The 19,957-nt window shown below is 35.9% G+C and overlaps 1 protein-coding gene across 3 annotated transcripts in view; it reads right to left on the bottom strand.

The window, feature by feature from the left end:
• The window catches only part of ANO3 (anoctamin 3), a 426,465-nt gene that overhangs the window by 107,387 nt on the left and 299,121 nt on the right, over nt 1-19,957 (bottom strand). For all 3 annotated transcript variants that reach the window (XM_070472963.1, XM_070472964.1, XM_070472965.1), the window contains 2 exons: nt 16,956-17,056; nt 8,143-8,187 (listed from right to left, as the gene is read on the bottom strand). In XM_070472963.1, the coding sequence (XP_070329064.1) occupies nt 8,143-8,187; nt 16,956-17,056 (146 nt within the window). The remainder of the gene's footprint in view (nt 1-8,142; nt 8,188-16,955; nt 17,057-19,957) is intronic.

The following is a 19,957-nucleotide window of genomic DNA, read 5'->3' as shown; positions in this document are numbered from 1 at the left end:
CATGTATATATATCTATATATGTGTGGCTACAGATCACTTTAGAAAATCTACAGCAATGTGGCTCCACAAACGTGGAGACTGAAAAGGAAGAAATGGCTCCAACATACCCAACACACTCAGTTTTAGGAGCCACAGGTCCTATGGGACCAGCAAGGGTTTTGGAATCAAGAAAAATTGGGTTCAAAGGCAGCTCTGCATTATGGTAGCTGTGGGGACAAGTTATTTAACTTCTTGCCTTGGTTTCCTCACCCATAAAAGTAATCGCACTGCCATTGCTAGACAGTTGTGAGTTGGTGTTTTACTTTAAACTTGATTATTAACAACAAGTAAAGTTGAGCCAAGGAGCCTTTGTGGTGCTTTCAGGATTTTAATGGACAGTTAAATCACCTGAATATCTTGTTAATTCAATAGATGCTAATTCAATAGGTTTGAGTTCTGAGACCTTGCATTTCTAACTAGCTTCTGTGGTGCTCATCCTGCTATCCATAGACTCAGCTATGTTATACTTATAAAAATGTGCTATATTTACACACTATGAGGTCTATCTTTGGCAATTTTTGGCTTCTTCTGTAATAGTAAGTCAAAGTGGCAGGAAAGAATATTTTCCTAGAGAAGTACAATGTCTCTTAATATTTGTTTAGCCAACTCTGCTTGAACTTTAAAAAATTTAGTATAACAATCTGTAGGCAATGATTGTATCTTAGAAATTATTTCACTAAAGTCTATTATGGTAAAAATACCATGTATAATTTGAAACAACCGTCAACTCTTGATGTTAAAGTTTAGCATGTAAAGAATTTGGGCCTTTTCTTTGCCAAATAAGGTTATCATTTAGATGCCAAATCTTTTTTGGTTTTGCAGGGATCAGAGTGTTTCTTTCTAGCCTAAAATAACACATTAACATTATCTGAAGAGTCTTTTTTGTTTCTTCATATTACAAAGAAAGTCTCTGAAATCACAAAATATCACCACATTCTAGCCACTTGTGCAGACATGTAAAAACACTGAGTGTGTTATAAAGCAATTATTCTAACTTTTGAAATTCAGCCTAGTGAAGAAAACAATGGTGTAGAAGCTGGAAGATGAATTTGCCAGTCATGGAAACTGAGCCAAACATTTCCAGTCTTTGAGCTTTAGGTCCCTCATCTGTAAAAACAGGAAGTAATTCCATCTGTCCTACTTCATTAGGTGGCTAGGAGGATCAAATAAAAGAGGCATCTGATGACAATTAGAAAATGCTGATAAGCTACAGGACTCAAGGGCCTATTATCTCTGACAAAATTAGACAAATGAAATAAAGTGACTTTTAGAGCATCATTGACCTTTTAAAGAAAAATAAATCATATTATCAGTTTAGGCCTTTCACACACTTCCTGTGAAGGAAAAAAACGATGGCCGATAATGAAATGCAGTCAGATCAGTTCAGTTCAGGTCAGTCACTCAGTCGTGTCTGACTCTTTGCGAACCCATGAACTGCAGCATGCCAGGCCTCCCTGTCCATCACCAACTCCCGGAGTTCACCCAAACCCATGTCCACTGAGTAGGGGATGCCATCCAACCATCTCATTCTCTGTTGTTCCCTTCTCCTCCTGCCCTCAATCTTTCCTAGCATCAGGGTCTTTTTAAATGAGTCATTACTTCACATCAGGTGGCCAAAGTATTGGAGTTTCAGCTTCAAAATCAATCCTTCCAATGAACACCTGGGACTGATCTCCTTTAGGATAGACTGGTTGGATCTCCTTGCAGTCCAAGGGACTCTCAAGAGTTTTCTCCAATAACACAGTTCAAAAGCATCAATTCTTTGGTGCTCAGCTTTCTTTATACTCCAACTCTCACATCTGTACATGACCACTGGAAAAACCATAGCCTTGACTAGACGGACCTTTGTTGGCAAAGTAATGCCTCTGCTTTTTAATATGCTGTCTAGGTTGGTCATAACTTTCCTTCCAAGGAGTAAGCGTCTTTTAATTCCAAGGCTGCAATCACCATCTGCAGTGATTTTAGAGCCCCCCAAAATAAAGCTTCTCACTGTTTCCCCATCCATTTGCCATGAAGTGATGGGACCAGATGCCATGATCTTAGTTTTCTGAATATTGAGCTTTAAGCCAACATTTTCACTCTCTTCTTTCACTTTCATCAAGAGGCTCTTTAGTTCTTCTTCACTTTCTGCCATAAGGGTGGTGTCATCTGCATGTCTGAGGTTATTCATATTTCTCGTGGCAATCTTGAGTCCAGCTTGTGCTTCCTCCAGCCCAGCATTTCTCATGATGTATTCTGCATATAAGTTCTATAAACAGGGTGACAATATATAGCCTTGACGTACTCCTTTTCCTATTTGGAACCAGTCTGCTGTTCATGTCCAGTTCTAACTGTTGCTTCCTGACCTGCATACAGGTTTCTCAAGAGGCAGGTCAGGTGGTCTGGTATTCCCATCTCTTTCAGAATTTTCCACAGTTTATTGTGATCCACACAGTCGAAGGCTTTGGCATAGTCAATAAAGCAGAAATAGATGTTTTTCTGGAACTCTCTTACTTTTTCGATAATCTAGTGAATGCTGGCAATTTGATCTCTGGTTCCTCTGCCTTTTCTACAACCAGCTTGAACATCTGGAAGTTCACAGTTCATGTATTGCTGAAGCCTGTCTTGGAGAATTTTTAGCATTACTTTACTAGCGTGTGAGATGAGTGCAATTGTGCAGTAGTCTGAGCATTCTGTGGCATTGCCTTTCTTTGGGATTGGAATGAAAACTGACCATTTCTAGTCCTGTGGCCACTGCTGAGTTTTCCAAATTTGCTGGCATATTGAGTGCAGCACTATCATAGCATCATCTTTTCGGATTTGAAATAGCTCACCTGGAATTCCATCACCTCCACTAGCTTTGTTCATGGTGATACTTCCTAAGGCCCACTTGACTTCACATTCCAGGATGTCTGGCTCTAGGTGAGTGATCATACCATCGTGATTATCTGGGTGGTGAAGTTCTTTTTTCTATAGTTCTTCTGTGCATTTTTGCCACCTCTTAATATCTTCTGCTTCTCTTAGGTCCATTCCACTTCTGTCATTTATTGAGCCCATCTCTGCATGAAATATTCTCTTGGTACCTCTAATTTTCTTGAAGAGATCTTTAGTCTTTCCTATTCTATTGTCTTCCTCTATTTCTTTGCATTGATAGCTGAAGAAAGCTTTCTTATCTCTCCTTGCTATTCTTTGAAACTCTGCATTCAAATATCTTTCCTTTTCTCCTTTGCTTTTCACTTCTCTTCTTTTCACAGCTATTTATAAGGCCTCCTCAGATAGCCATTTTGCCCTTCTGCATTTTTTTTCTTGGCGATGATCTTGATCCCTGTCTCCTGTACAATGTCACAAACCTCCGTCTATAGTTCATCAGTCACTCTGTCTATCAGACCTAGTCCCTTAAATCTATTTCTCACTCCCACTGTATAATCATAAGGAATTTGGTTTACATCATACCTGAATAGTCTAGTGGTTTCCCCCACTTTCTTCAATTTAAGTCTGAATTAGCAATAAGGAGTTCATGATCTGAGCCACAGTCAGCTCCCGGTCTTGTCTTTGCTGACTGTATAGAGCTTCTCCATCTTTGGCTGCAAAGAATATAACCAGTCTGATTTTGGTGTTGACCATCTTGTGATGTCCATGTGTCAGGACATGTCCAATGCAGTCATGATTGGATCTGAATCACAGGATGTGAAGATCTAGTTTATTACTTAATTTCTTTGATTCTCATTCAGTTTTCTGATCCTTTAAATGAAGGGATATCCAGATAGCTAAATAGGTAAAGCCTGACCCTACAGTGCAAAGTGAAGACTCAATAAAATTATGACATTAATAAGGAAAAGGAATATCACTACTACTTCTATAACCACCACAACCACCCCCAGGCCATCAATGCAATCTAATGTATTAGTGACACTCTACCAAACCAGATAATCATCATGGTGTGATCATTCACCTAGAGTCAGATATCCTGGAAAGTGAAGTCAAGTGGGCTTTAGGAAGTATCACTACTAACAAAGCTAGTGAAGGTGATAGAAATCCAGTTGAGCTATATCAAATCCTAAAAGATGATGCTGTGATAGTGCTGCACTCAATATGCCAACAAATTTGGAAAACTCAGCAGTGGCCACAGGACTGGAAAAGGTCAGTTTTCATTCTAATCCCAAGAAAAGCAATGGCAAAAAATGTTCAAACTACGACACTTTTGCACTCATCTCATACACCCACTAGCAAATAATGCTCAAAATTCTCCAAGCCAGGCTTCAATGGTACATGAACCATGAACTTGCAGATATTCAAGCTGGATTTAGAAAAGGCAGAGGAACCAGAGATCAAATTGCCAGCATCCATTGGATTATTGAAAAAGCAAGACAGTTCCAGAAAAACATCCACTTCTGCTTTATTGACTACACCAAAGCCTTTGACTGTGCGGATCACAACAAACTGTGGAAAATTCTTAAAGAGATGGGAATACCAAACCAGCCGATCTGCCTCCTGAGGAATCTGTAGGCAGGTCAAGAAGCAACAGTTAGAACTGGACATGGAACAACATACTGGTTCCAAATTGGGAAAGGAGTATGTCAAGGCTGTATATTGTCACCTTGCTTATTTAACTTATATGCGGAGTACATCATGCGAAATGCCAGGCTTAATGAAGCACAAGCTGGAATCAAGACTGCGAGAAATATCAGTAACCTCAGATACTCAGATGAAACCACCCTTATGGCAGAAAGCGAAGAACTAAAGAGCCTTTGGATGAAAGTGAAAGAGGAGAGTGAAAAATTTGGCTTAAAACTCAACATTCAGAAAACTAAGATCATGGCATCTGGTCCCATCACTTCATGGCAAATAGATGGGGAAACAGTGGAAACACTGAGAGACTTTATTTTGGGGGGCTCCAAAATCACTGCAGATGGTGACTTCAGCCATGAAAATAAAAGACGCTTGCTCCTTGGAAGAAAAGTTATGACCAACCTAGACAGCAAAATAAAAAGCAGAGATATTACTTTGCCAACAAATGTCCATTTAGTCAAAGCTTTGCTTTTTCCAGTAGTCATGTTTGAATGTGAGAGCTGGACTGTATAGAAAGCTGAGCACTGAAGAATTTATGCTTTTGAACTGTGGTGTTGGAGAAGACTCCTGAGAGTCCCTTGGACTGCAAGGAGATCCAACCAGTCCATCCTAAAGAGATCAGTCCTGAGTGTTCATTTTCCAATGAACTGATGCTGAAGCTGAAATTCCAATACTTTGGCCACCTGATGTGATGAACTGACTCATTTGAAAAGACCCTGATGGGTGGGAAAGATTGAAGGTGGGAGGAGAAGGGGACAACGGAGGATGAGATGGTTGGATGACATCATTGACTCAGTGGAGATGAGTTTGAGTACACTCTGGGAGTTGGTGATGGACAGGGAAGCCTGGTGTGCTACAGTCCATGGCGTTGCAAAGAGTCACACACAACTGAGCAACTGAACTGATCTGAACTGAACCAAACCTTTATCACATTAGACATTTTGCAAACTCAAGATTTTAAGGCAAAATGTGAAGATGACTTCTAACAGAGCTTTAAGTTTCTTTGCTAAAATCAGTGGAAAGCAGAGAGTTCAAGGGAACTTGAAAAGAAATCTGGATTAAAGGGTCAGAAGAACTTGGTCAGAGCCCACCAGCTATAAAAGCTAGGGCCTGAGATGCAGCGTTGGTGAAAAGCAGTGATAATGAAATCATTTATTTTCCCTGATCTGCAAAACTGGTTATGCTTTGTTCTGCCTCCCTAAAGGGTTGTTTTGAAACTGCTTTGATAACTGAGTATTAAAGTGCTTTGTTAACTAATTATAGACAGCAGCAATGCTTGAACTGTATTTTTATATATATTTCCTATCGATCTGCCTAGAGAAACAATGATCTTCAAAGCCTGGATAATTGCCTGTACCTATTTATCCCCTAATGTTTATTGGCCAAATTACCCATGCACAAAACATTTCTCCCACATCAGAAAAGGGAAAGCAGAAGTGCCATCCAAGTGCACACATCTGACTTTTGCTTCCCTCTTTCCAAATGTCTACAAATTGGGTTTTATAATTTTATAACAATGATGACCCTTGCACACACACACACACACACACACACACACACACACACATTTAACTTTACTTTTCCAAAGGTCAAGTTTTAATAAAAATCAAAACCAGTCATTTCCTTAATTGAAAGTGTAAACTCAAGCAAATACCAAGGCAATCATTTTTTTCAGTTTAATATCATGTACTTTATAAATTTTTCTTTTCCTATTTATTTCTTACCCTCCTCATATGTATCCACTAACTCAAGAACAAAGAAAACTATTTGTAATATGTAAATTGTAAGTCAGTAAGCTAGAGTAGTACTTAAGATAAATTAACAATCATTTGGAATAACTGATAATCTTATTTTCATTTCATAAAATGAAAGAAAATATAAAAAACACAAAAGAAAATAAAATATATTATGACACATAATATAGTGTTCATTGTTCTAGTTTACTTCTGTTTGACCAAAATAGAAAAGAAAAGCATTTTTTCCACTATTAAAAATGTTAAAGAAACAGAATTTAGAATACACATTTATCAGGAATTCTAAACACAACTTTATTCTAAAACTAAATTATGATGGCATTATATAGACATTTGTTGCCAATTTAATATACAGGGCTTTATCCTTTTGTGTCTCTGAAAGGAATATACCTGTATAACAGAAAACCCGCCACTTACATAGTGGCAAAAATCCTACTAATTCTATATAGCACCCAGAAGTAAACCCAAACATATTTTCTCAACACAATTCAGTATTAATCAGGCATGTGTAGAAAAAAACCTGCAGTTGTATAATTATATAATATTCCATTGAATTTGACCTTGTTATGCAAAAATAACTTTGGAAATTTGCTATATAGACCAGGAACAAGTGAACACAAGGGAAATCATGAAAGCTCACAGTTACACTGAATATGTCAACCTGACAAACAGAAAAATCTGACCTGCTAAGAAACATCATTAATTTTATTAAAAGCCATCTAAGTACTAATTCCTTTTAACATTCATTCAAATTTCAAGTTTTCCCCCCACGATTTACTTTTCTTGTCACCTATTCCAACCACACTTAAATTTAGTGTTTAAAGGAGTATACTCTTATACTCTTGAATACAAAAATTTCCTATTTTAAAGTTCCAAATTATATTTAGATATTTCTTTGGTAAAAGAACTAGATTTATTAAATTCTTTCTTTAAATGGTCAGATATTTACACTGTATTTTTCTAGTTTTTGTGTCATTCTGATTTGCAACATCCTGCAGTATCATTTACTACATGATACTACTACTACATGACATTCACATTCTGCTTTGGTTAATTGATTTCTTTGCAAGGAGCAGAACAGTCAAATATCATAAGCCTTTTGTTTGTAGAGTTCATTAAATGAAAGCTCATTTCCTCTGGTGAAAATGGGCCAAGGCAATTCAGGTGGGAGGGTTTCTTGTGTCTCAGGGTTATGTTTTAATTAATTCCTTTGCCATAGCTACTGTTACCACAATATGTAAGGAGATGTTGTTTTGAGATAAAGCTTTTAAAAAGAAGTTCGCTTTCAATACCAGGACTGAAAAAGAGTCAGCTTCAGCTAGTGGAATAAAAGTAGGTACGTGATACAAAAGATGCTGTATGACCTTGGGAAACCACTTCATCACTCCGGATGCTAATCTTTCTTTTACCATCTTATCAATAAGAGGCTTGGACTAAATGATCCAGAACGTCTCTACTGTGTCTATTACTTTGGTGGGTCATCATTTACCTATCGATCCTGGTTTTATAATTATTTTTAAAATTAAAATCTCCTAAAACACTAACTAGCAATTAAAATCCTTGTTCTATAATATTATATAAAGGGAAGATTGTAGGAATGGCAATGGTAAACAGAAAACAATAGATCATGATTTTAAGCATTATTAAATTTGGCATAATCACTTTGGAAATCTCTTGAATAAATAATAAAGTTCCCCTTCCTAAAATTTACAACTGCTGTTACAGATAATCAAATTCATTTTTAATTTTTTTTCCCGAATGACAAATTGGTTGTAAACAAATTACATATCACCCACCAACCTGCCCATTGATTTGCTTCTCCGGTCAGTGTAATAGGATTTTTTCCTAAAAAAAGAAAGAAAGAAATCAGCTGAGGAAAGTCACATGAAAATGGTGAAATCAGGGAGTGACAACATTCAATTATACTGAGCATTTCAATACTCTCATTTTCACATGCTAAAGAAAGACATGAAATAAAACAGTAACAGGAAGAATATTTCCCAGGTGTCTCAGTGAGTAAAGAATCAGCCTGCAATGCAGGAGATGCAGAAGACATGTTGTTCGATCCCTGGATTGGAAAGATCTCCTGGAGGAGGACATGGCAACTCACTCCAGTATGCCTGCCTGGATGATCCCATGGACAGAGGAGCCTGGTGGGCTACAGGACTATGGGGTCGCAAAGAGTCAGACACGAGTAAAGTGACTGAGAACACAAACAAATAGGAAGAATGGTGAATTTGCATTGTTTTAATTTCAGAATCGAAGTTACTAATAACAAAGACACTTCGTAAATCAATAGATCATTTTTGAATATTTTATTTTTATTTTTTTTAAGTTTTAAAAAATATTTGTTTGGCTGTTCCGAGTCTTAGTTGCAGCATCTGGAATCTTGTTCTCCAACCAGGGATCAAATTCAGGTTCTCTGCAATGGGAGTTCAGAGTCTTAGCCACTAGACCATCAGGGAAGTCCCTTAATTCTCTTTTGAAAGTCTGTCTTCTGCTACACAATACATATTAATCAGAGCATATGCTTACATGTTATACGAAGTCATCTATCCATCTAAACACATATGTACTGAATATTTCTGATATTGCAAAGAATTATAACCTTAATATTAGAATTATATTATAATTAAATTATAACCATTAAACATTTAGAGAAAAAAGAGGGTCTTTACCATTAAAAAGCTACTTTACAGTTGAGAAGACAAGTGATAGTTATAATAAAGTGTGATAACACAGTAAAATAGAGAGGGCTATAGAAGTACCTAGGAAGGGATCTCACTTAGCTTTTGTAGATGTAGGAGAAAGGAGACAGGGAAGCCTTCTTCCCTGTGTGTTATCTGTATTGAGTCTTAAATTCAACCTTGTTGAATGACAGGAATCTTCTAAAGGGAGTACTTAGGACACAGCATTTTAGCCTGAGGTAGCAGCATATGAAATGGTTATGGGAGCAAGTGAACCATTGTAAAATTCAGGGAATTTTTACTAATTTGATAATTGCCAGCATATAAACTGCAAGTTGAGGATCATAAAGAGGTGAGGGGATAATGAATAAGGCATATATAATGAAGGATCTTAACCACTGATGCTAAGGTTTTGGGCTGAAAGATATTGAGTATATTAAGTAAGTGTGTACCACTCTGATTTTTGAGAAACTAAATATTTTAATGACAAAGGTTCATCCACCCTGTATAAGATTCTCACTAAATCCACATCTTGGAACTCAAGAATCTCATTCAGGGCCTTCTAAAATGCTTCTTTACCCCTACCCACGAAAACCCATTCCAGAGAATCAGAAGACTCCTCTGAAATGTGTGTTGTTTCTAGAAAGCAGGACTGACAGTCAGTACAATTGATATTTAGTCCTGTATTATTAACTGCTTAGAAAACCTGAAAACATTCTGAGCTGCTATATTTCACAGCAATCACCAGTCATGAGCCTAGAAAAGAATTTTAACTTGTCCCTGACATACTCTAACACTAATTTTAAGTATGGAGTTTGAACACTTGCTCTGCTTATCCTAAACTCACATTTTAAATACCACTTCTTTCATTTTTTTCAAATATACACAGGTTTGTGTGCATATGTCATTCACTCCCTATTGGACTATAAACCCATCTTCACTCTAAAACTCTCATTATTATATAACTTTCACTGACTATCTTCTATAGGAGATTGGGCTTCTTAAAGATGGCAGTTTCAGTTCATCTGACTTTGTGTATATGGTATATCCTTTGGTAAATAGTAATGAGGGTTCCCATGACTGATGAATAAATGAATGAGCTTTTAACTCACAGCTGCATTTATTTCCTTCAGTGCCTGAGGGTACTTTGAATTTAATAAACATTTACTAAATAAGGTATATCTTTTATAAACTACAAATGTAGAAATTGGTTTAAAATAATTGTCAGCATCAAAAAAATCTATGAATGTGATTAAGAAAAGATAAGGATTATGATTATAATTATCAGTTGTGGATATGGTAAGGAATAACATAAAAGGACAAGGAAATATTTAGACTAAATGTTATTCTCTTTTTATTGTTACTATTTTGAAGCATTCTTTTAATCATTAAAAAAAAATTTTTGAAATGCTTTGGGAGAAATAAAAAACAAGTGAAGGAAGAAAATCATACAAGATGAATACACATGGTTTTTAGACCGTAAAAACAAATAAAATTAAGATACTTTTCCCAATTAAATAACATTCTAATTACCAGTGAAATCTAGAATGAACTATGTGTGACAATTAATGCTGTCAAGTCCTCTTACTTGAGGATTGGGGTTACTGTTTATCTTGAGGACATGCCCATAATGACTTGTATCTGCGCAGCTGTATAAAAGGGTGAGCTTTCTTTCTGTCTTTGCAATCTCAGTGAATTTCCTGTGACGCAAGCCGCGTTTTGGTTTAATGCTTATTCATGATAAAAAGGGTGATCTTTCTCTTGTATCTTTGTGGAGAAGTTTCTTTGCTTGGGGAAGATTTAGTTTTTAATTACATTCCCCTAACATATACAAATGAATCTTTAACCCACTCAGTCAATAATAACCTGCAATTTTCCTTAGTCTTTCTGCATAAATGAACCTGCAGGACCAAATTATTTCCACATACAATCTTCATTACATAATTTATTAACTGCATATTGTTCATTGACAGAGCTTTCTTTATTTTCCCTTATTTTTTCATTTAAAAGATCCTTCTATTTTACACCTTGAAACAAGACAGCATTTATCTACTTACCTACCCACCCACTTACAACAAGTCACTCAAAATTATAAGTAAATCATTATCTCAATCACTGTTTCCAACCAGTGTTTCACATAGCTAGTAGCCACATGTGAAGATGTTTGCAGGTCAAAATGAGAAGGACTGTTATATGAGAGGGACCCTGGTCCCTGCTCCTTGTTAAGCAAAGCTCCTGCACTTTTATCTATTTTATACATTGGGCTCTCTGTATCTTATTATGTCATTTTATTTTTGAGTGAGTTATTCTTTGCATACAAAGGTGATATAAGTTTATTCCCAACTATAATAAAAGGTTGCTCTTAGTCATTTAAAAAAATTCTCCCAAATTTGCTATGATTAAAATATTTGTGGGAGGAAAAGCTTGAGGAAAGATGGAAGGTTGACCCCATATTGAACTCAGTCTGAGAAACTACAGATGACTGAATCATCTTAAATAGGCTTGACCATTTTAATGTGAGAAGGGTAAAAATGAATATGAATCACCTTAAATAAAAAGAAAAATGATGAAAGTGGGAATTGATATTTATGGAATATAGAAGACATGAAAGTCATTCCTGATAGAATAAAAGGTAGAAAATGTGGGATATTTTAATTCTCAGGTTGTGTGTGGTTTTTTTTTTTTTTTTTTTTTTTTTTGGTTAGTTGTGAAACATCAAGTCCAGTACGCAGGCCATTTTAATCAAGAAAAGAAATAGCTAGAAAATTTGGATATATAAAATTCTATATATGCCAAATATTCAAGCATAGGCTCTAGATAAAATGTTGAAGTTTCGTGTTCAAACAGTAAGTTAGCAGAAAACTTTTGTAGGAAGGGTTATAACTCTAATAATTTTCTCTGAATAAATTTGCAGCTTTTCTTTATGGAATGCAATATAGATTTCAACACTGAATAAATATATGGAATAGTCAAGCATGGGTATGTCCCTCTTGCATAAATCTTTTAAAAAATCTTGTCTTGAAAAGAGATATGCATTTTTCCTATTTAAGTTCTTTGATGTCCATGCATTTCTTAATTTTAAGACAATATCTATGTCCCTAAGTATGATAACAATTGACATTTGGAAATTGAGCTGACAATCATGAAAATACTTTGCCACTTATTCTATACCTGAATAATATTCCCTCTTCATGAGCTGACTGCTATCCCAAATTTTAGGCATACCTTATAAATAAATCAGAAGTTAGTTACTAAGGAGTTGGTTAATGCTACATCTATTATTAAAGTAATATGGAAAGATGCTGCAAAAGAACTCATTCTAGAATTCCTCAGAATGTTTTCTCAAGAACATCATCATATTGTGATTAAAAAAATCCTTCATCAGATGAAAATTGGAAAGGCTGCTCTGTGTAACTGTCTGTTGAAATTTATAAACATTATAAGAATTATAAAAATATTAAAATCTTCAAGACAATATTTCTCTACCAACTATAACAAAATCACTTGGGATGCTTGTTAAAAACGTTTATACCCAATCTTATCCTACACCCAGAGATTCTTTACTTTTGCTGAGTTTCCCAGGTAATTATGATGTATTCTGAAGACTGAGAACCACTTCTCTAAAAATTCCTACAGCAAGAAACTTATTGTTTAACTTAGAATTTTAAGAACGTATTTGGTCACAGGATATTTTTCTTTTACTTTCTCTTGAACCAGTGTTCTTCTGGTATACTTTGGAAAAGCTATACATTTTCTAATATTTATATTATTAAATCAAAAGAATCACAATTGCATTTTCCAAAGTTTCAGTAATATAGAAATTGTAAACATTATCTTGAAAAACATAAAGAAGAAACTTCAGCCACAGCATCAATGAAAAGAGACAGTAACTATATATATTTCATATTTCTTTCTTTTGATGTATAACTCTTCTTTCAAATGCAATCTTATCAGAAAATAAAAATGAATATCATTTATAACAGCAAAACCATTCAACTAAAAAAAACCTCTTATTTAAAACATCTCCTGGAATAGAAGGACACTATGGCACACAGATTGAAAACCTAATTATTTAACTCATACAAACTGAAGATGCAACCTGGCAAAGTAACGGTTTTAAAGAACTTCTAAGGAAAAGACACAAAGAATTAATTTTGACGCAGATTTTTAAAAACATTATGAGAATATTGATTATTCTTTTAATTAGAGTTCCTCAATAGTTATCTGAAAAGTCAAGAGTAAGGGAAATGAGAGGAAAAAGACCAATATGCTCTTAACAGATTTTCAATTTTTAAAATTAATACAATCTAACCGAGATTGTGGAATGAGTTATATGAAATTTGTGACACTGGATTCTTGTGCCATTATCTTCCTGATTCACTATAGCAGAGTGGACATACTTGGATAGTTCTGTTAGGGGAAGCACACTGATTGAAACCGCTTATCCTGGCCAGGCACCACAGTAACCATCTGCATGAGTTGTTTTACAACAGGAGGTCCTGGTAAAGAACACAGAACTAATAAGCCTCCACCAACAGGAAGAGTTCCGGAAAGGTCAAAAGGAGACACCACATGTCCGACCACCTCCCAGAATCCTTCTCTCTGGCATCCATCTTGGCTCAACAAGGCGTGCACCACCAGGAAGGACTCTGAATCAGATGATTGGATAAAGACAACCTGGAAACTAATCCCATCACCATAAAACCCAAGACTGCAGCCACTTGGCAGAGCTGTTCTCCTGGGTTCCCTCACCCTCCTGCTCTCCACCCAGGTGCCCTTTCCCAGTAAAATCTCTTGCTTTGTCAGCACATGTCTCTCCTTGGATAATTCACTTCTGAGTGTTAGACGAGAGCCCAGTTTTGGGCTCTGGAAGGGGTCCCCCTTCCTGCAACAGTACTGATAAAGAAAGAAAAACCATCTCTGAAATTATGAATGTCAAATATTTGCTGCAAAGTGAACATGCTAACCAACGTTTATTTTTCATTGAAGGAAAATATAATTTCAAATTAATAGTGTCTTGGCCAGGAACTAAAAATCAGATGATGCCAAATTCCCCCTTGGATAGCAAAAAAGAATTCAGTCTTTTGGACCTCTGGCAGACATGTGTTTTGTATAAAGTTCAGAGGAGGTAATGGAAGCTATGATCCTTTTTGGATGAGATATTTAAACATAATATTCAGTTAACGTGAACAGAACCTGAATACTAAAATCTACTGAAATGGCATACTTGTGACAGTCTCTAAGGGTTTCCTCCTTTTGGATCTACAAGGCAATTAGTTTGTGCATAAACTCAACTATAACTCCTCTTAGAAACAATGGTGAGATCACAGGAATAGGGGCAGGATGAAGGCATATGAAAATTAATTTGGAATTTTTTCTAGCAATTTCACCCTGATATCAGAAAGTAGGTTATTGTCTTGAGTGTTACACTTCTTCTGCATCTTTGTTTATATCCTGCAAGCAAATTATAACTTGCTAAAAATAAATTTGTAAGAAAATAAATAATGACCCACGAAACAATAAGGACTTCACTCCTACCCATCAGAAGCAATCATATTTTAGCATATTATACTCTCTTCCTATTTTTTTCTATTCATTTTACATTGTTGAAATCTCATTGTATAAATATATGCATATCCTATATATATTTTATTTAAATTTTACTACTTACTATTTAACCACAGTCATTAAGAAATCCTTGTAACCATTCACTTTATAAATGAGTTATTTTGCATTGCAAGGGTATATCTAATTTATATGAATCCTCTACCATTGAACATATTTACATTTTTCACAATTATAAAAAATATTTCAGGGAATGTTTTTACAGATTTTTCAATTTTCTTCTTAAGATAAAATAATGAAGCCTATGAAAAGTTTTAAGTCTCACAAAAAATATTTTAAATTGTTTCAGAATATGTTATGAAGCTTGAGTCTCACCACAAATCAACAGATGTGATTATTCACCATATCTGTGCTAGTTATGAAGGGTACTACCTGTGAAAGTGTTTGATAATTTTGTAAGTTAAAATGAATCTTATTGTTTTAATTCTGCATGATTCTGTGTAGCATGTATACATACAGACCAAACAAGAAGAAATCAGATAGAGCAAAAGCCAAATATTCTCCCATTGTCAGCCTGAAATAAGTCACAGGCATGTATTTCAAAAGACTTTTTTAAGAAGGAGACATAGTGTCAGGGGGAAAAAATTCCTCAGAAGTTAAGAGATGTAGAGTAGTACAGTGTTTACTTACCTACTTGTGCTCTCAAGATTGGTTCAGTAGAATGACCTGAATTGAAAGAAGTCCTCTGGAGACTTCAAACTATCTAATCACAACACAAATAATATTTCATAGGTCTTACTTGCTTCTTTCAGGGAACAAGTTTCATAAAAATGTACAAACTTCAGGTTCTTATAGATATCATAGTAATAATTTATATAAGGTGCTAAAGGATTCTAGAGGATTTTCTTTCCTGTGTTCATCTTCTTTTGTTCTTTATTTTGTTACTATTATTATTTTTGCCAAGCTCTTCAAGATATTATTTACCTATCTTATAAATATCTGTATAGAGGATTTCGAAACTTTTTCTCAAACAGGTTGTTCCGTTTCCCAGTCATGTCTGACTGCTTGCAACTACATGGACTGCAGCACCCAGGCCTCTCTGTCCCTCACCATCTCCCAAAGTTTGCCCAAGTTCACATCCATTGCATCAGTGATGCCATCTCGACACCTCATCCTCTGATAGCCTCTTCTCCTTCTACCCTCAATTTTTCCCAGCACCAGTGACTTTTCCAATGAGTCGATTTTCCCATCAGATGACTAAAATACTGGAGCTTCAGCTTCAGCATCAGTCCTTTCAATGAGTATTCAGGGTTGATTTCCCTTAAGACTGACTGGATTGATTTCCCTTGAGATTGACCCAAACAGGAATGGGAGTCAATTTAGGTATCTAATTCTAATATTGTCACTGTAAGATTCCTCAGTAGTTGCCAGTGCTTAATTAATTTCTGCTTTGTGGACAATGACTTGTGGTTGCAACTTCCAAAGCCCGAGGAGTTTCAGATGACTAAAAAGACAAGACTCTCGAGGCTTGTCATGCGACCTGAGGTTGGCAGCCCTCTCACAGATCTGGTCTCTACCATGTCTGATAAATTTCTTCACAGTTTTGAATTGCCCTCTTACTGTTCATGCAAATTCATTATCTAGAGGTTCTTTTCCTTGGCATCTTGTTACCCTGAACCATTTAAAACCTTTTTTAGCAGTTGATGAAGCATACTGAACTTCAGTGCCAGTTCACACATAGTAGAAACACTTGAATTTCACTGAGAGAGATCAGGAAGGAAAGTTATACATTCTGCATATAACACAAAATGCACAATATGGGGAAATAGGTCTATTCAATTTTTGACTTTCCTATAGTCTTGCCTAAAGGAAAGATGGAAACATCTTTGAACTGAGAAGGTCTTTCATTACCATTTATCCTTTGGCACTGAGACAGAGCTAAGAAACTATCTGGTTGATTTGCACCTGAGGAAAGATTCCTGATAACTGCTATACAGAGAAGAATGCTGAATCTGTATACATAAGAATGCTACACACTTACTTCTGTCACAAAAATAAGAGTTCCATCTAGCTATATTAAATAAGTGAGACTGATCTTGGGAATAGTAAGTAAAATTAGAAAACAACTATCTTTCCCTCCTTCCAGTCTAGTCCAGCTAGAAATGATATAAAGCATCAGGGAACCAGGAAGCTTACATTAGGTGAGGAAATTGGAAGGAAAGATAACGGCCAAATTAACTAAACTTGGCAAAAAAAAGCATTTCTTCTGCGAAAGAATTACACTTATTACTCTCAGGTTTTGCAAAAAACAGGCTCATCTTAATATATTCTGAGATAGAATGAAATAAAACCTGAAAATACCTGAAGGGCATCCTAATATTCAGTCTCTCTGCATACTTGCACAGTGTGTCCCATGGAATGTGAATTTTAATAAACATGATATCCGGGTTTGCAACAGCTGGCTGTAAAGGGCAACAGAACAGGTGCCGATTAGAATCAGAGCTGATAATATGTCACAATTTGACTTGACAGGGAAGAACACTGTCCCCTTATATATACAGGAATCATTATTGCTGATTTAAAAGGAATTTATATGAATAAAATTTCATAACACAGAATTATCTTAATAAAAATGTAATAATGTCATTGTATGCAAGAAATAATCATCCATGTGAGTTAGCACGCTTTCTTCCTTGACCACTATTAAGATCCAGAGCCACCAACCAGAATAATCATGAGCCAGTTAGGACCCTGCAGTTATTCTGGTTGTAAACTTTCTCACGATCCTTTCTTTCCTGCTCAAGTTGGGTAGACAACACTGACAGTTATACCAGTTATTCATTCATTTATTCTTCTAGCATATTTTATTTAGAAATTATTATTATACTTGTGCGAGCCTATGAAAATTCTGGGGATAAACAGAGTATAAGACCTATAAGTCCACGCCCTTACAGAGCTGTCAAATTTTCATGCTTACTTGAATCTTAAAAGGCTAGTATAACGCTTCCTGCTAAGAGATCATAGTAATTTGTGTCTTTGATCTAGACAAGAGGTTTTTAAGCAAAATAAAGTGGGCATTGGGATTATCTAGGGAACTTTTAACAAACATGAGTACTCTGGTCAATTTCTTTAATCCTAAATGCCTACTTGGAAGAAACGACATGGTATGGAAGAAAAACACGGTGTTCAGAATCACAAAGAGGTAAGTACAAATCCCATTTCTATCATTTATTAACTCTAGGTCCTTGGGGAAATTACCTAATTTCTCTGATCCTTGGTTTTCTCGCTTGGGAAATGGAGAGAATGGTCTTACCTCATAGAGTTGTCATGAGTCTTATGAGAGACTAGACTATAAGGAGCTCAAGAACAAGAGGTTTACCCAGAACGTTCATTCCCAGTGAGAGCATGCTTCTAGAATCAGACCATGGCCAAAGTAATGGCTATTTTCAAAGCTTCACTAGAATCGTTCTCTCTCTCTCTCTTTTTATTTTTCTTTTTCTCAGTAAATAGCTACTTGATTCACCTTTGGTGGAGCAGTGCCTTGGTTTTTAGGCCTTCTATAATAGGCTTTGAATTATACAACTAAAAAGCCAGTAACAACCTATGATTGGGGAAAACTCTGAAGTTGAGGACTTGAATCAAGTGATTGAAAAGTTAAATTTTCTTTGAAATAAAACTCAGTATAAATTGTAATAAAACTGTATTTCCACAGACTATAGTTTCTTTGGAAAATTTATCTTTCCTCTTTATGTATTCAAAGTGCCTTATGCTTTTATGTCATTGTTCAGTTCCTGGGGAGGTGTGGATTCCTTTTCAGCAGTTATTCAAAGACAGAGAGAAAGGGACCCTCAGGATTAAAGAAAACATATTTAGTGCTCATTTCATCCCAGAATCTGGAAATGAGACTTCTATGAAAACAAATCTAGACTCAGACACAATCAGTCTCTACCAGAACAACACATTCTACAGGATGATATAAGGTAACAACCAGTCCCTTGAGAAGCGCACTGATGTTAGATCATTACATTCTCTCCAATGGTTTGAGAGTGGGGATCTCTTTTGAGGAATAAGCAGATGTTAGGACAAAAAAAAAATCATTTCTCAGGAGCTAAGCCTTATTCTGGTATGAATGGAAATCACACTCTCCCACAGAGCATCACGGTTCTTAAAACCTAGGCATGTTGGCTGCCAGAATATATTAGCAGCATGAAGAAGGAATGACTATTGCCTGCATGGGTGTTGGGAGAGACCTGGGAAGGCTTAACCTCCACCACAGGAGAGCTTGGGTTTCATACTGTCAGCTGCTTCCTAGCTTGTTCTTCTTCACAACATGTACAGCTAGAAATGGCTGCTCCCCACTTCTTCCACAGCTACTGCCCTGGTCTGTCACCACCATCTCTGATCTAGAGTCTTACAGTGTTTTCTAATAGAGCCTTTGCTCACATTCTTGCCCCCAATGGTCTACTCATAGCACAACAGCCAGAGTTATTCTTTAAAATATAACTCAGATCATTTAATTTCTCAAAACCTCATCTGAATCAGAGTGAAAACCAAAGTTTTTCCAATGACCCACACAGCCTTTTACAACCTAACCCTCGATATCTTGTTAAACCTTTCTCCTACTAATCTCCCTCTTATTCACTCTACTTCCATCATTTGGTCACTTGCTATTACTTCCCTGCTTCATCCCATCATTCTTACCTCACTCCATTTTTTAATAGTGTTTATTATCTTCTAGTGAATGAGTCTATTTTTGTAAGTGCCGTGAGAGGAGGGATATTTGTTTTGTTCATTTATGTCTACTGAGCACCTAGTTCTACGCCAGGCACACAGTGGTCATTCACTAAGCATTCATTGAATGGATGAATGAATGAATGAGTTCACTTACTTTGAGTACACATTCTTTGTAACTTGTACCTAAGCAAGAGACAATGAAGATAAGAAAGCAAATAAGCCAGAATTATTTTGGAAGAGGTACTATGTCAGGTTCAAATTAGCATCATGAATAGCTGGCTTAGCACTGATTATTAATTCAGTCCAGTCAACTCTTAAGATGTGAAAAAAATCTAATACACCCACCCAAATAAAGTAGATGCTTTAGAAGGATGTTACTGCATTAATTCTACCATCAGTGGGACATCAAGCTAAGGGCACATACAGCTAGAACATTTCTAATTTTGTATGTCTAAAATATATTAATATATATATACACACATATATATGTATATATTTTTTCCAAGCAGCATGAATTGTCTCATAACTTCTTCAACTTAATTTATCTTTTGTTATACCTCTACTTAAAAAAAATAGTTTTATTTCCTTTCAGCAGGGGGTTGGTGAAGGGATGGTGTTGGCAGAAAGCA

This window comes from Odocoileus virginianus, chromosome 10 (assembly GCF_023699985.2).
Source record: "Odocoileus virginianus isolate 20LAN1187 ecotype Illinois chromosome 10, Ovbor_1.2, whole genome shotgun sequence".
In the NCBI taxonomy this organism is placed as follows: Eukaryota; Metazoa; Chordata; class Mammalia; order Artiodactyla; family Cervidae; genus Odocoileus; species Odocoileus virginianus.
Note: the sequence above shows the minus strand (reverse complement) of the source record. Positions and strands in the feature narration are given on the sequence as shown.